General features: G+C 44.9%; 1 protein-coding gene across 1 annotated transcript in view; it reads left to right on the top strand.

The window, feature by feature from the left end:
* Positions 1–16,222, top strand: part of E2F5 (E2F transcription factor 5) — a 284,908-nt gene that overhangs the window by 123,105 nt on the left and 145,581 nt on the right. The window contains exon 4 of the mRNA XM_085605342.1: positions 3,080–3,123. Within this exon, the coding sequence (XP_085461468.1) occupies positions 3,080–3,123 (44 nt within the window). The remainder of the gene's footprint in view (positions 1–3,079; positions 3,124–16,222) is intronic.

Below are 16,222 nucleotides of genomic sequence, written 5' to 3'. Positions count from 1 at the left end.
GTTTACCAGCCCTGTTTTTGTTCCATTGGAAACTCACTTTCACTGCTCTTACCGCCATACAGCAGATCTGACGGAGCTGGCAATTGATAATCATGTGATACTGCACTGAGTCTGTTTTTAGGTCGAGTCTGTAACAGCGCTCATGCGCTGTTCTGGCGAAGACTTCATGTAGGGGCTCTTAAAAACTAACCTAAGAATTGCACATGCTTGTGCATGTGCTTTTTGTTTTGGCCCTCGCTATTGGCCTTTGCGTGCGTCTTTTTAACAAAGACAGCGCGCAATTGGCCAAAGGTGGGCGCATTGCTCCGCCCATGGCCTATTCGTGTCGGTTACATGCACGGCCGCCATATGGTTTCAGTTATCGTGCCCAGACACGGGTGCAATAAACAGATGTCTCGCTGTGGCGTGCGCGCACCACTCGCGTGCTTAGGCAGAACGCTTCCGCGCGCCAGATGTCGAGTGACAGTGATGAGTCTGGGACAGCCGCGACTTTGAAGCTGACATCAAATGGAGAGTGATGGCCGACAACATATTGCCTTTAAATGAAGAGAGATGAACCCCAGTTGCAAACAAATACATGAATATAATTCTCTCTTTGCCAGCTGGAGGTGCAGAGCCAGATGGCAGTCGGTTCTCCAACTCATACTGTGTCTTCCATTCAAAAACATGACATTTTTTCCCCTCTGCTTACCCCGGTTTTGAAGTGGGCTCGTGAAAAGCAGCTCGCGTGTTTAAGTCGCCTTCAGTTCAGTTGCGGTGCCAGAAAGGCCCGAGCTTTCCAGCGCCTGCATGAGGGCTTCTAGGCAGGAACATTCCCGCCCAGCTCCCAGGAGCCCTCCGGCGGCATCACCTTTCATAGCACGGCACAGACCGACACTTCCGGGGTCACCTCTGCATTGTAGCTGAGCTCAGAGTGGAGGCCACCTACAAACAGGGGGCGTCAGTACAGATCCCACGCTGCGGGATTCGTCAATCACACTGCCCCCTGGCGGCAGCTGAGGCCATGGCACCGACTGACCAGAGAAAGTGCACCGTCTGAGGTGACCCAAGACCGCTATGTTCTATCGGGCATCTAAAATCACTGCTGCTGGAACAGCTTTGGATGTGGGGTGCTGCTATCGGCAAAGTCCGCCTTCGCTAGGACAGCGCCCTGGGCGGAAACACATTTCTCACCCTCGCTGCTGATCAAAATGAGGCAGCAGGGTGCCCCTTTTATGTTCCGAGAACAGTCCCGCCTGAGTGCATCAGAGCTGTGATAGAACTCTGAATACATACATCTTTACACCTCCCCCCAACACACCTGCATCACTCACAGATCAGCACCTCACGCTGTGGCCAAGTGGTTTGTGGGGGGTGAGGGGTCAATAGTGTGAGAGCCTTCAGAGGGAGATGGGAGGGCAAGAAAGCAGGCTGAAGGGGTGTTAAAAACTGCGCCTGCAGCAGCACAGGAGCCGGGGACTCTGCTGTCTGCAAGACCATAGTGCGCACTGCCACTTACGCCTCTTTGAAGACTGGCGGCTTGGGCCCAGCTCGCACATGCCAAAAGTTGGTGCATCACTGACGAGAGAGCAAAGTGAAACATCTTCACGCTACCCAGAGCAAGTGGTGCAGAAGAGCCATGCACATTCTGCGAAAACATGTGTCCAGTGGTGCATTTCAGAGTGCACTGTCCCAGATGTACGACTAAAGCATGGTGTGGTAGGGTGCTGCCACCTACAAAGAGCATATTTTCCACTGAAATGGTCTCTTGAAATACCCACTAAATTTGCATCCGACATGCGATTTATTTTACCAGAACAGTATAAGACACACTAACGATAACTTGTGGAAATCGGGGTTAAGTGCATGTTTATTATTTGTACATCATACAAGCGTCCTGGTTTGTTTTGATCCTATTAAAATCCTTGTTTCCAACTCACCTCAGAATTACAAAAACCCAAAATGTCTCATTTGTAATTTCTTTACTGCCGACATTTAAAAAAAAAAAATATGTATAGTTCATTCACAACTATTGAAAAGTTATTGTGTGTTGGAGAACATCTGACATCCTACGGCCTTTACTTTCACTCTCTGAACCCCAGCAGGTGTAACTTGGTTCACATTTCAGATTTCCTCTACCTGCAGTTGGAGAATGGACTTATAAGCACCACAATCCTCATATTAAAAAAATAAGCAGCAGTTTGTCAGAAGACTTTTCCTGGCATTTCACCTTTGTCATTAAATGCACAACAACGGCAGCAAGACAAACATTAAAGTGCCTCTCTATTGCTAATTCCTTCCTGCCTCCTAGAAGGTCATTTTGGGGGTGCTGCAGCACCTCCTGCAACCCTCCTGCGAGCGCCCCCGTCTGCAATGTGCATGTTCTCATTGCTCATTTAAACTCTAGGTTTTGTTGATGGCCGCATAAACATAACACACTTTGCAGATCAAGGCGTCCTACAAACTAGGTTTCAGGTCTGCGGAATTTGATCCCCCCCCCGTGCCTCCTTTGTACAGATTGGACAGGGTTCCTCTCTTACTGAACTCTGAAGTAGGCCGAAGGGTGCGCGCGTGGTGCACTATAAATCCATGATTTCTGGCGGGTGCAGTTAGATCATTTCCTATGGAAGTGTTCTACAGGTAGACGTGACACCAATGGCTGATTATGAACTCTATAACTGTCAAATAACCATAACAACAACAAACAAACATTTGCAATGCAATAGGTCTCGCTTTTGTGAGAGTTTAAGCTATTAGCATTGTAAATGACAATGCCTTTTATTTATGTTTTAAAAACCAAAACATAAATAAAAGGCATTGTCATTTACAATGCCAATAGCTCAAACTCTCGTAAATGCGAGACCTATTGCATTGTAAATGCTTGTTTCGTTTTGCTATATCAGTTTGCATTTTGAAGAAACAAAAGTATATTTGTATTCCTAAACAGATATCCTATGTCTGAACATAAGCTGCCTTTTTTCGTACCATCTGTACTAAAAACATTTCTAGATGAATGCGTTTTATCTCATATAAAAACATATTATTGCTAGTTTGTTGTTTTTTTCTGCTAATGCTGTTTTCCTTGACTTATGGTGCCCACGTGTTCATATGTCACACATGAAGACATCTGCAATTGCTTCAATGGTAATTGTTTCGATTATTTTATAGTTGCAAACTGTTAGTAGAAATATAGTCCTAATATAATGGCTAAGAATATCCCACTGTGCGTGAAATATTGAAATAACTATTCAGCAATACGTTCTGCGGTTCTTTTGTATAACTGCTTGCTAGCAGTTGACCAATACAGCTGTTCAAAACTTAACCAAACTAACATGTCAGCTTGTTGCTATTGTTTAAAGCTTTCATATGTTTTTGGTTGCACAACCTTTTTACTCACTTCCTTCTAAGCAATCACTGTTATGTTCTCATGTATTTATTTATTTTGTAATGGAGAAAATCTTCAACAAACGCTGTCCATAGGCGACATCTAAAAATGAACATCGCACATTACATTCTGCAGTTTGTCAACATTAAAATATTACTGACACTAAAAATGTACCCATGGCACCAGCAACTGATAAAAAATTAACATTCTTTTAATTTATAATCTTAGCAACCTCACTAAGATGCAGCAAAGTTAAATAAAATTGTGAAAATTGTTTCTGGATCCTGATCATTACAGTTCACAGATCTATCTTCCTTTCCTGGGCTTTTCCTAAAAAGTCCCTACATGTCTGTTTTCGTCTCCTTCGAGAAATTGCAGATAATCGTTTTAAAATTAAAATCAAATCCCTTTTTAGGTCTCGCCTGACCCAGCGCATGCGCTGGTCTGGCGAGACTTATTGAGAGGGTTCCAAAAAGTTCTACCAGGCCAGCCTAGATCTACAGTGCATGTGCGCGAGCGCGCGTGGCGCGCTTTACCGCGATTACTTTCACGGCCGCACGGCCGCTTTGTTGTATAATCCCGATCACTTTCACGGCCGCTTGGCATAGCCAATAGGTCTCGCTTTTGGGACCTTATAAGTATTTAGTTATGCAACTGTTGCATGGCTAAACACTTATAAGGTCCCAAAGGCGAGACCTATTGGCTATGCCAATGCTTGTTTGCATTGTTTCTAAACTGCTGGACACCATTTTCTGCATCAAAGCGCTAATTCCAGAGTTCCGAGAATTTCAACGAGATTGTGCACAATGTATTACTGTAGTTAAGCTAGTTCTTGCACAAACTACAAATCAGCTCTAAACAATTAATAAAAAAAAATCAGAGACCGGAGATTCATGCCCACGTTCGTTGTAGGACATTTACTGGGACTCTTATCTGAACCCCTTGCATCTGCTCCCAAATATTAGTATCCAGATTTGTCCTGTGATTTGACTCAATGACTTGAAAATGGAACTATACTGGAACATAATACTTGAATATTCATTCCGCTTTACCATATAGGCTCTAATCATTTGATATAGCCTGAGAATTTGCCAATTGTGCCAATATTTGTAGAACTGTAAGAGACAAACGCTTTCCACTCCTGTTGACACATTGATTGTGAAATCGGGTCGCTAAATCTTTGCAGCTGTAATAGGGTCCCCTTATTATCCATAGCAATTTGGCCCCCGTTTTCAGAGGTAATGTGGCCATCATCAGTAGTAATTACTTTTAAGATTATTGCACAAATAAATCACAACAGTTTATTAAGATTTTGATCTTTAATGAAATCCACATTATAAAATATACTCATTACATGATCAATACATATCTAAAATAACCTTTACAAAATGTGGACATTTTAAAGCACATCATTTCATTCACTGGTATGAGTAATAATTGCAGAAAATCTTTTTGTCGAACGAATTCCATGTTACAAAAACAGTGGCTTCAACAGACATCAGTAATTAATATATGCAGTGACGGGCAGACACATAAAACCTGCTCTGTAGTTTGAATAGTCTCTTGGCTGAGATCGCACAGTCTATATTCTGGGGCCATCCCTCTCCAAGCGCCAGCTACAGATTTTGACAGCAAGATATTCATATGGAACAATAATAGAAAGCACTGGATGCGTTAAATAGGGTTGAGGCTCTGCCCCAAAGCATGTAAAAATAATAGCTTCCATCTTCCTTTATTCCCTGCACCGCATCCATTGAACTAGACCTGATAGTGTATTTAAAAAGTTAAAGTGCAAAGCGGGACATTGCCATTAAATCGACTCTACACAATCTAAAGTGTAAAGTACTTGGCTAAAATTCTTATACAAAGTGCCAACCTTCATGCTATGACCTAGTGCTTCTGTGCCGAGCAGACCTCTAAAAGTATTCTCTTTGCTAAGCAAAAGCCAGAGAGCCCATCTCAGGACTGCAGCAACCCCTGAAGGGACCCGTTTTGAGACGTATTGCTTTGATCGGAGCTAGTGTATCTAAATTAAAAATGTTACAAAATATTTTTCCCTCCGTTTTGTGCAGAAAGTTCCAACATTTTATTTCAATAACTTCAATACCATAAAGCAATGTTGATAAACACAGCTATGACATGGTTCTTAAAAATGTATTTTATTTTATTTCGTTACACTGCAGCAGATACATAAAAATATATGTTTTGTGCTAGCTTAAAAAAAAGGTAAATTAATGATGTGGCTTGGTTATATAACGTACTACAGCATACAATGCTACAAAGTCTAACCGGGGATCTTCCTTCTAATTTATTAAAGTGCAGTCTAAAGTGCAATCGGATTTTTCTGTGATTTCTATAGTGTAACACACTTCAGACGTTAAGATACATATTTCATTTAGTTATAAAGTGCAAAACATACTTCCAAATCTCCCCCCAAAAAATTCCTTCCCTTCCCTGTCCCCTTTGTATACAATATTTATCTTCTCAGTACATTAGGATACTTAATTATTTCATTTAAGTTATAAATTACGAGGCTTACTTACAAATTACAAAAAACGTCCTTCTTTCCCCATCCTCTTTGCTTACAAATTCTCTTTAGCATATACATTATTTATCTTTTCAATCCATTACTGCAGTTTTGGAGGTTCAGCTGATTTCCAAATTGTGGTTACTACTAATCGTGTCAGTATCATTGGAATAGACCACCAACTATGTGCCAGAGCTGGGCGGATTCCCAAGTGTTTGGAGCAACCGAAAAGAATAGAATGTAGGTGTGTGGCATATTCAGCCCTGAGAGAATCCCACATGTACCTCTGAACCCCTCCCCAAAATATTTTTAGTCCATCACATTCCACGATGAAATAGATCCAGCTACTAGGTTTTGTACATCTTGTACATTGTTTGGAAATATACGTATTCCATTTTTGCAATTCTAAAGGAGTATAATACACCATCCACGGAGCATAGAATTGCATTCTTCGTAAAATAGGGACGCTCTATGTTTTGTAACAGAGATGGGAAGCTTCCAACCACTCCTCTTGAGTTGCATCCACCTTATTTTCTTTTAACTGTTTACTTTGATAAGCTTGAAGCTGATCTTTAAATTTACTCTTCTGATTGTAACTAATATACCCACTGACTCTGTTTTCTTTGCTCTTTGGTGGAGTATAATAAAACCAATACTAATTCCACTTATGGGTTCAATTTGCAATGGTTGGTATTTCTGCAAAACATACAATTTGTAAATAAGCCAGTTTATTTTGGCTCCAGACTACTGGGAGTCTAGTTTACACCACTACCGAAAACACCGTTAATCAACCAATCTCTGACTTTCTGTAGGTTGTACTTTTCCCATCTGTACACTCCTTATTCCAATACTTCATGGCACCAACTTTCAAGAGCGAGTTCTCTATGGACTCCTTAACCAATGAAAGACATGTTTCTGTTTGAATAGCCCGAGAATACGGTATATTACCTCTTTCGGTTTCTTAACTTTCGGAAGAGTAGGATCTGGGCTGGGAAAAATTCCATCGCACATAGCCGCTAGAAAAAAGTTATCAATTGTCTTACATTTATTGGATTTGTAGTACCCATCGTGAATTATTCAATAAGCCGCTAAATAATAAGCTCTCCAATGTAGGAGGGATATTCCTCCTTCCAGAGCTGGCATACTCCGTTTCTTAAAGCTTTTTCTAGGATTGCACTTATTCCAGATAAAATTGCTAGTGAGTGCATTCAGCCTTTGAAAGATTTTATTATGTAATACCTATGGGATCAATGGAAAAAGAGAAATTTGAAGGAGGCTGGATTGGCTTTTTTAACACCAATACTCTCCCAATAATTGAAATTGGTATTTTGATCCACCCATCCATTATAGTTTAATCTTGGTATTTAGGGAACAGTAATAATTTATAATATCCTCCTATTTCTCAGATACTCAACTTCCCAAATATCTGACTGGCTTATGCTGATATAGAGTCTGAAAATTTTGAGTCAAGGAATTTACACCAGTATTCAAAAGATGCATCTCAGTCTTAGATATATGCATCTGATACCCAAATAACGTTGAGAACCTTTTATATATGTTAAACAAATCATGAAAAACTATCCTCCTGGGTGACGTAAATAGCACCAAATAATCCACATAGAGTTTGAGTTTTGGTGCCCCTGGAACCACTTCCATTACCCCTCCACCTTCCCCCCATGCTAGAGGCTCAATAAACCAAGCAAAGCGAGATGGTGAGAGGGGACATCCCTGCCTAGTACCTCGTAATCTGAATGGGGTCCAAAACCCTACTGGTTAACGTTATTGCAGCTGTTGACCCCTCATTACTTGAAGCTATTGGCGTTGTGAGCGGATATTGAAATCCCATCATTTCAAAGAAGTAATTCCAGCTCACAAGGTCAAAGGCTTTTTCTGCATCAATAAACAGAATTACCGTTGGTATCTTATTTTGAGTAAAATAATCATTGACTTCCATAGATAATGCATGTTGTAATACAGGTGGCACCCAGGAATAAATCCAGTCTGATCACTACCGATCAACTGCGGAGTGACCTCTACTACCCTTTTCTTTGTTTTGTTTAAATTTCTTTATTGGGAGTTTCACTTTTCATGGTACAGAATTACATATTTTTATTCAAACATGAAGATAGGTGCATACAGACCATTAAATGATTCCATTGGGACCCAAAACAGCCATCCCCCCATCTATGTTACATCAAATATGAGAAACAGTAAGATGAACCGGAGAGTACAGTTCAGCTGAACCTTCCCGGGCAGTGGTAGGTTGTCTGGCGTCTGCCTATGTAGATTACCGTGGGATGTGGGTTGATATTCAGTCCCCCACTCTATCCCCGTGCACCATCTTTGGAATTGTCCATGAATGTGTGTCCAACTCAGCGAAGTCGCCCAGTTAGGTGCTGGGGGGGGGGGGGGGGGGGAAACTAATAACCTTTAACAAGGAGAGAAGGGGAGGGTCATGGAGCTTGCAGATTGTTTCGTGGTATTTGCTTAGTGTGTGGCTGAGTCCGGTTTATTCGTTACTGAGTCATGGTGTCAGTGGCTAGTGGGGGAAACTCTGGGGAGGCTGTGTCTCCTATCAGGAAATGAGGGTGGCATTCCGATGGGGCCTTAGCACACCATCTGCCCATCAGACCGTATGCCTGTTACGTGTTGGTGTTCGCTGGCAACGCGGGGGACAGGGGTGGAGTTTGGGATTGGGACTGTGAGGCCACGGGTGAGTCCTCTAGCGCTGTTTCTTGAGCAAATTGGAACAGGCGCTGAGCCCATTCCATGGAGATGAGATGCTTACGGATCCCTTTCACCTCCTCGTATCTCAATGTATCTAACTCTGGTGCCCCCTATTTTTTAACAGCGCCTATCCAGGCTGCTTCTGGTGGTCCCGCCGGGGCCCTCCAATGCATGGCTATTCCGCGTTTCGCTAAGAGCATAGCTAGGGAAGCGAACCTGCATTGCACTTTTTCTGTCTTCCACCTGAGGAAGACACCCAGGGCGCTCTCCTCCCATGTGGAAATATGCATGAGGTTGACCGTCACCCTTCGGGTTTGATGTACCCTATTCCAATACTGTAGGAGTGCGGGACAGTCCCAAAACATGTGTTTAAAAGTCGCCTCAGGTGTTTGACATCTGGGGCATGAGAAATGTGTATCGGGGTAAAATCGGTGGAGCCGGTGAGGTGTTAAATATGCGCAATGTAAAATGTTGAATTGGATGTTTTTGAAACGTGCATTTCTAGAAACCTTTTTTGGGTACTCTAGTGCCTTTTCCCATTCTTTGTCATGGAGCACCCGTCCTATTTCGTCCTCCCATTTCTGGTGCAGGGCTTGTAGTGGGGTTATAAGCAATTCCCGTATCGGTTTGTAATGCCAGGTGACTAAGTGCCTCCCCATGCCCATTCGCAGAATTGTGTGCAGCACCAGGTGTGTCAGTGATTCTCCCCCAGTGAGATCCCAGCATTGTCGGGCGCTATCAATCGCCTATGGACCAGAAACTAGATCGTAGCTTTCCCCCATTTGGGCATATACGTTTTCAGCTGTCCATCCTCGAACAGGGACTCAACCTCTGTCACCTCATGCTCAGTCCATAACCGGAGGGCGCCGGAGGTGTAATATTTCTCCCACTAAGGGAATCCCACTAATGGGAGCAATGGGGAGTAGATGGGCTGACTCCTTGACATGCGGTGAATGCGCATCATGTATTTACGGGCTATCACTACCTGCAGGGGATGAGTATGTGCGGGCTTGGTGCCCGGCATCAGTAATCTCCGGATGGCCGGGAGAGGTATCCGGTCATCATTGAAGAATGTCTCCTCCATGTGGCGTTCTGCCGTCCAATGGGACAGCCATTGTAGTTGGGCCGCCAGGAAATATGCTTCAAAGGAGGGGGCCCCCAGACCACCCTGTGTCGTGGGCAAATATAGAGTGTGTAGAGCTACCCTGTGTCTACCACCCCCCCCATATTAACGTTGAGTAGCGCGTCTAGTGCTTGAAAGAAGGAGCGAGGCGGTATCACTGGGAGATTAGTAAAAGAGTAGAGTAACTTGGGAACCATAATCATCTTCGCTAGAGCTACCCTTCCTATGGGGGTCAAAGGCAGAGTCTTCCAGAAGGCGACTGCCGTATGCAGTCCCGCCAAGGTCTTACGGTGATTTCCTTCATAGAGATCCTCGGGCGAGTGATACAGCCACACTTCCAGGTATCGGGGTGCCACAGCATTCCATCCCAGTATCTGGGGCCCAATCGCTATTTCCAAGGGGCTAGGTGGGGGCTTAGCGGAAAGAGCGTCGACTTTCCCCAATTAACTTTGAGGCCTGAGACTTCTGCAAAGTCCTGCAGTATCGTCCATATCGGCGTAAGGTAGCTTGTGATATCCCGCACATAGATCAGGAGATCCTCTGCATAAAGTGATACAATATGCACTGTGTCCGCAATTGGGATGCCCCACGTCTCTCCCCCCCACCCCCCCCCCGACGCAAACGGATAGCCAGTGGTTCCACTGCCAGGGCGAAGAGAAGGGGAGACAAGGGGCACCCCTGCCTCATTCCCCGCTCCACTGGGAATGGAACTGAGATGTACCTTCCCACTCTCACCCTAGTCGTGAGGCCCCTGTAGAGGAGTTTTGTGTATGCCAGCAGTGTCGGGCCGACTCGTACCTTACGGAGGACTGCGCATTGGTATGGCTATAGTAGTGTGTCAAAGGCCTTTTCAAGATCTAGAATTGGGCACGTGGGAAGTGATCCTTCACCCTGTCTTGTATATGGAAGAGTCGGAGTATATTCTGTGAGACACTACGTCAATCGTTGGAGGACTTGAATGTACCAGTCCGCTAATATTTTTCCTAAAATTTTACAATCCGTGTTAAGTAGGGTTATAGGCCTATATGAGGACGGAAGAGTGGGATCCCTATGCGGTTTGAGGAATGTTACCAGGGTAGACTTCCTGAGTGAACCAGGAGGTTCACCTCTATGTAATGCGTCTTCATACATGGATACGAGTCGTGGGGTAAGGTGACCTGAGAAGGTGGTATAATATTCTAGGGGAAAGCCGTCCATTCCCAGGGCCTTGCGTTGCGCCAGTGCTCTAATTGCATCGGTCACGTCCGAGGATTTTATCTTCGTCTCTAACGCCTTCCCATCTGCCGACGGGATGCTTGGTAGAGGCAGTGAGTGGAAGAATTGGGGCAAGGCCGGTTGTGATGATTGTGGCGGAGCCCGATAGATTCCCGTATAATAGTCGTGGAAAATGCGCAGTATATCTAATTGTGACTGTTTAGGGGCCCCCGTTGCAGCTATCAATTCTGTTATTTGCTGTATATTTGTGTCTTGTTTTGCTAGCCAGGCTAGGAGTGTTGTGACCTCTATTACCCTTAATGCTAAGATCTTCGTGAAAATCTTATGTTCTGCATTCAGCAGTGCAATAGGACGGAATGAGTTTATATCTTTTGGATTTTTATCTTTTTTTTTTTTAGAAAACAGGTAAGGACCCCCTTACGAAACGAAGAGGGAATAGCACCCCTACTCAAAATTTAATTGAACACATCTAACAGAATGAGTCTCAGTTCCGGGTGTATCATCTGGTACTATTCCAATGGGAACCCTTCATCCCCCGCATCCTTACATCTATGTAGTGCTTTAATCACTCCCTCAATTTCCTGAAGTGTTATTGGGCGAACAAGATTTTATGCAACCGCATTTCGGGAGCTTAATTTTTGCTAGGAAATGTATTATATCCATGTTTCCTGAAGATTGCTCCTTTATTATACATGTTTAGGTCTCGCCTTGCTATCGCGTAAGCGATCGCAAAGCGAGACTATTGTAAGGGGCTCCCAAAAGTGCTCCGAAAAGCGGATTGCAAGGCGAGCACGCGCACAATCACGCGCATCGTGCCGCCATGCAATCCGTTTGGCATCGCACTTCAAAGGGTCCGCTCCCCCGCCTGGAATGCGCTCCCCCGCCCCCACCAAGCGCGCGCACCACGCCCCGCCGGGCTTGTCTTGTTTTATTAGGTAACTTGTTTTGAACATGCCCTTCATGTGGATTTGTGGGCCGGAGGTACATTAAACTCGTAAACAACGGACTTCTCTGCCAAAGAACATCTTCCCACCTTTAATTCAGGCACAGAGGAACACCTTTCAGTGTCCCGCAGTACTGCATGCATAAGGTAACTGCTTTTGATTTTTTAATTCATTCAAAGCGAAATGGGGGCTGACTGAACGCTGATTTCCGAAACCAGCCCTCCCCCTTTTGTTCTATGCTCTTTTTGCTTAGGATAATCTATATGTCGCACTGTCTCTCACTTTACTTATTTACGGTGACCCCGCGCCTGCCTCCGAGTCCGAGATGTTTAACGGCGGTAGCCTCGTGCTGCTTCAGGGAGTGGATGTGGCCTCATGGCCAGAGCTGCCGACTTTGGCTCTGAGGAGCCACGTTCGAGCCTCGGTGTGGGTTCAGCATCGTGTGATTCTAGGCAAATCGCCTAATCTCCTGTGTCTAAAAAACTGAAGGTGTCCTTGAATAACGCAACTGGTGCCCATTTAAAGTGCTCCAATACCTTCGGGTCGAGTTTGCGCTATATAAACGTTTTCATTTTATTAGGTAACTTGTTTTGAACATGCACTTAACGTGGATTTGTGGGCCAGAGGTACATTAAACTCGTAAACAACGGACTCCTCTGCCAAAGAACATCTTCCCACCTTTAATTCAGGCACCGAGGAACACCTTTCATTGTCCCGCAGTACTGTATGCATAAGGTAACTGCTTTTGATTTTTTAATTCATTCAAAGCGAAATGGGGGCTGACTGAACACTGATTTCCGAAGCCAGCCATCCCCCTTTTGTTCTATGCTCCTTTTGCTTAGGATAAACTATATGTCGCACTGTCTCTCACTTTACTTATTTACGGTGACCCCACGCCTGCCTATGAGTCCGAGATGTTTAACGGCGGTAGCCTTGTGCTGCTTCAGGGAGAGGATGCGGCCTCATGGCCAGAGCTGCCAACTTTGGCTCTGAGGAACCAGGTTCGAGCCTCGGTGTGGGTTCAGCATCGTGTGATTCTAGGCAAATCGCCTAATCTCCCGTGTCTAAAAAACTGAAGGTGTCCTTGAATAACGCAACAAGTGCCCATTTAAAGTGCTCCAATACCTTCGGGTCGAGTTCGCGCTATATAAATGTTTCCATTATATTAGGTAACTTGTTTTGAACATGCACTTCACGTGGATGTGTGGGCCGGAGGTACTTTAAACTTGTAAACAACGGACTCCTCTGCCAAAGAACATCTTCCCACCTTTAATTCAGGCACAGAGGAACACCTTTCAGTGTCCCGCAGTACTGTATGCATAAGGAACCTTCTTTTGATTTTTGAATTCATTCAAAGCGAAATGGGGGCTGACTGAACGCTGATTTCTGAAACCAGCCCTCCCCCTTTTGTTCTATGCTCTTTTTGCTTAGGATAATCTAAATGTTGCGCTGTCTCACTTTACTAATTTACGGTGACCCCGCGCCTGCCTCTGAGGCCGAGATGTTTAACGGCGGTAGCCCCGTGCTGCTTCAGAGAGAGGATGCGGCCTGACGGCCAGAGCTGCTGACTTTGGCTCTGGGGAACCAGGTTCGAGCCTCGGTGTGGGTTCAGCATTGTGAGATTCTAGGCAAATCGCCTAATCTCCTGTGTCTAAAAAACTGAAGGTGTCCTTGAATAACGCAACTGGTGCCCATTTAAAGTGCTCCAATACCTTTGGGACGAGTTTGCGCTATATAAATCTACAAGAAAACAAAAATCTATCAGATTCTTTCTTCCTTTGCCGTCGGCCATGACAGGCATGTTGTAAAAGTACGGCTTTAAGTTTTTTAGCTGCAAGTGCAGAGCAAGCCTTTTGTTTTGAAGTGTCACCATGGCATAGGTTTCAGGACCTCGTTTAAGCGACGCTGTGGTGTTTTTTATTTTAAGACTCGCTCAAATCGATGGAGATGTGTTGCGTCCCTGAGGGGGCAGGAAGGCGGTGAAGTAATTAACAGGGGAAATGCAGTCATAATTCACTTTTAGAGGGTATCCCACACTAGAACTATTTTATCTGACACCTGAACATGCCATTGTTAACACGTGGTTTTCCGTATGTAAAATACCTGCACGTTCGCTGGACGGAAAGCGCTCGACTCCTTGTTGGCTACAGAAAGGTCTCAGGTCTCCTCAATGACTTGCATAGGCAGTGGCGGCTGGTAACATTTGAAAGTGATATGGCGTGAAAGTTGTGGCCAAGTGCTAGTGGCAAAACTTTTGAGAAAAAAAGAAAGGGCAAATGGAGCATTTAAGGCAAAATTGAGAGCAAGGTGGTTTATAAAGCAAATGTGAATCTGTAGACTTGAAAGAGTTAAACACATTTCAAAAGACCCCACATCAATCTGCATTTAATAACTTCAACAGTTACGTTTTTGTGGTGTGCAAATCATCTTTATTAGCTGTAATGAGCTGTGAGCAAGTGAGTCCTGTGGTTCAGGTGCGGCGGGTAACAGAATGAACATGCACGTTCACGCCATCTCTGCACTAAGCTGGTTTTACGTCTGGCGTACTTGAACTCAGTGGCTTTTAAGCGCTATAGTTATGCCTCAGTCCAGTGGTAGGGTTCTGATACATTGCTCTAGACTAGAATTGCATTGGCATCTGTAGCAGAGCAACATCCATGGAAAGAGGAGTCCAACGACTGCTACGATCAGATCTATTAAAAGTGCCAATTTTGAGATGTAGACCGTGTATTGAGAGGAAAACACATGCACAACCTCGTACAACTATGATATCTTAGTCGTTCGAAAACCCACTAAATCAGCTTTTTAAACAGTAATTGAGTATGAGGTCGCTGCCAAAGACTTTCTCTTCACATCATGTAAGGCCTACTACTGCCTACTTAAAACAAGTTTTTACACCCCAGCCTGCCAACAATCCGTAATGCTATGCAGTACATACTTTGTACCGGCGTCCCTCCTGGATAATAAACAGCCTACAAGAACACGTAGAATACAGCACACCTGCTGCATTCTCATTATCCCCGAAATGAAATCGGAGCTGCGTAGACAAACTCTTCCACAGCCCACTCCCCCAGCTTCCAACATCCAATCAGGAGGCTTAAACAGCAATACAAACATGAAGGGAGTCCTTTAGTTGTTGCCACCCACGTCACTTCGTTGATGTATGCCAGTCCTGTTAAATCAATGAGGACATTGTTCCGCGTTGGGAGGTGAAGAAATATATTAATAAACACCTGCTCAACGGAGAAAAAGAAGAATCGGGGAGTAGAAAGGGAGACAAGGAGAGAGCAAGAGAGAGAGAGAGATGAAGGTGAATGAGGCAGAGAGGTATATCCCCGGTATCTAGGATTCAAGACTTGTGATACCCTAGTGTACATGGTCGAGGGTTTCCTAGGCTTGACCGCTGGCTGCCCGCACCCTATTTGGGTTACGACGGGTGCCGGCTCGTTCAGCACCTACCCTCTGTCAGCGGCTGCCTGCAAGTGACCCCTTTACTCACGCGGGTTACCTTACCTTATCCCGGAACCCCCATCATCACCGTGCACAACTTCTAAGTAGGCGTGAAACATGTCGACCTCATTTTGAGTCACAAGGGCACATTGCACCCACTAGTGACTCACCGACCTCCGGGTCTTTTTATTCTACCAGGGGTCCCACAACATTAAAAAACTTTATTTGGACACCCCTAGGTAATTTTCGGCTTTTCTCTTTAAAAGATTTCCGCGAAAGAGACCCTTCGGGGTACCGTCGGGCATTGCAGCGCCGGCCCGACGAGGAGCAAAAAAGCCCGATGATGAAGCATGACATCCTTCGGGGTGTGTGAGGGCAAGTAAGAGGCAAATATGAGCCCTCCCCTTCGGGATTGAATCCTAGATACCGGGGATATACCTCTCTGCCTCCTTCCCCTTCATCTCTCTCTCTCTCTTGGGCTCTCCTTGTCTCCCTTTCTACTCCCTGATTCTTCTTTTTCTCCGTTGAGCAGGTGTTTATTAATATATTTCTTCACCTCCAACGCGGAACAATGTCCTCATTGATTTAACAATTCACATTGGAGCACGGACATTGGACCAAAACTAGCTCTTGGTTTCCCCCCCCCCCCCCCCCCCCCCCCCCCCCCCTTCTGTTGTTGACATAGCATGCCAGTCCTGCCCATTACCATTTATTTCAATGGGGCTCTGCTAAAAACGCCTGGGCCACAGCATAAGCGCCCCATTAAAAAGTTAACCATTGCCGCTTCCTCCCGACACTCCCATTATGCTGACATCACTCTCCTTGTGGGTGCCTCATGGGCGAGCGATAGCCCCCGCCCCGACCAGCACATG

The sequence above is a fragment of the Triturus cristatus genome, chromosome 5_1 (assembly GCF_964204655.1).
Source record: "Triturus cristatus chromosome 5_1, aTriCri1.1, whole genome shotgun sequence".
NCBI lineage: Eukaryota > Metazoa > Chordata > Amphibia > Caudata > Salamandridae > Triturus > Triturus cristatus.
The sequence above is the reverse complement of the archived record's forward strand: the minus strand, read 5'-3'. Positions and strand labels throughout refer to the sequence as shown.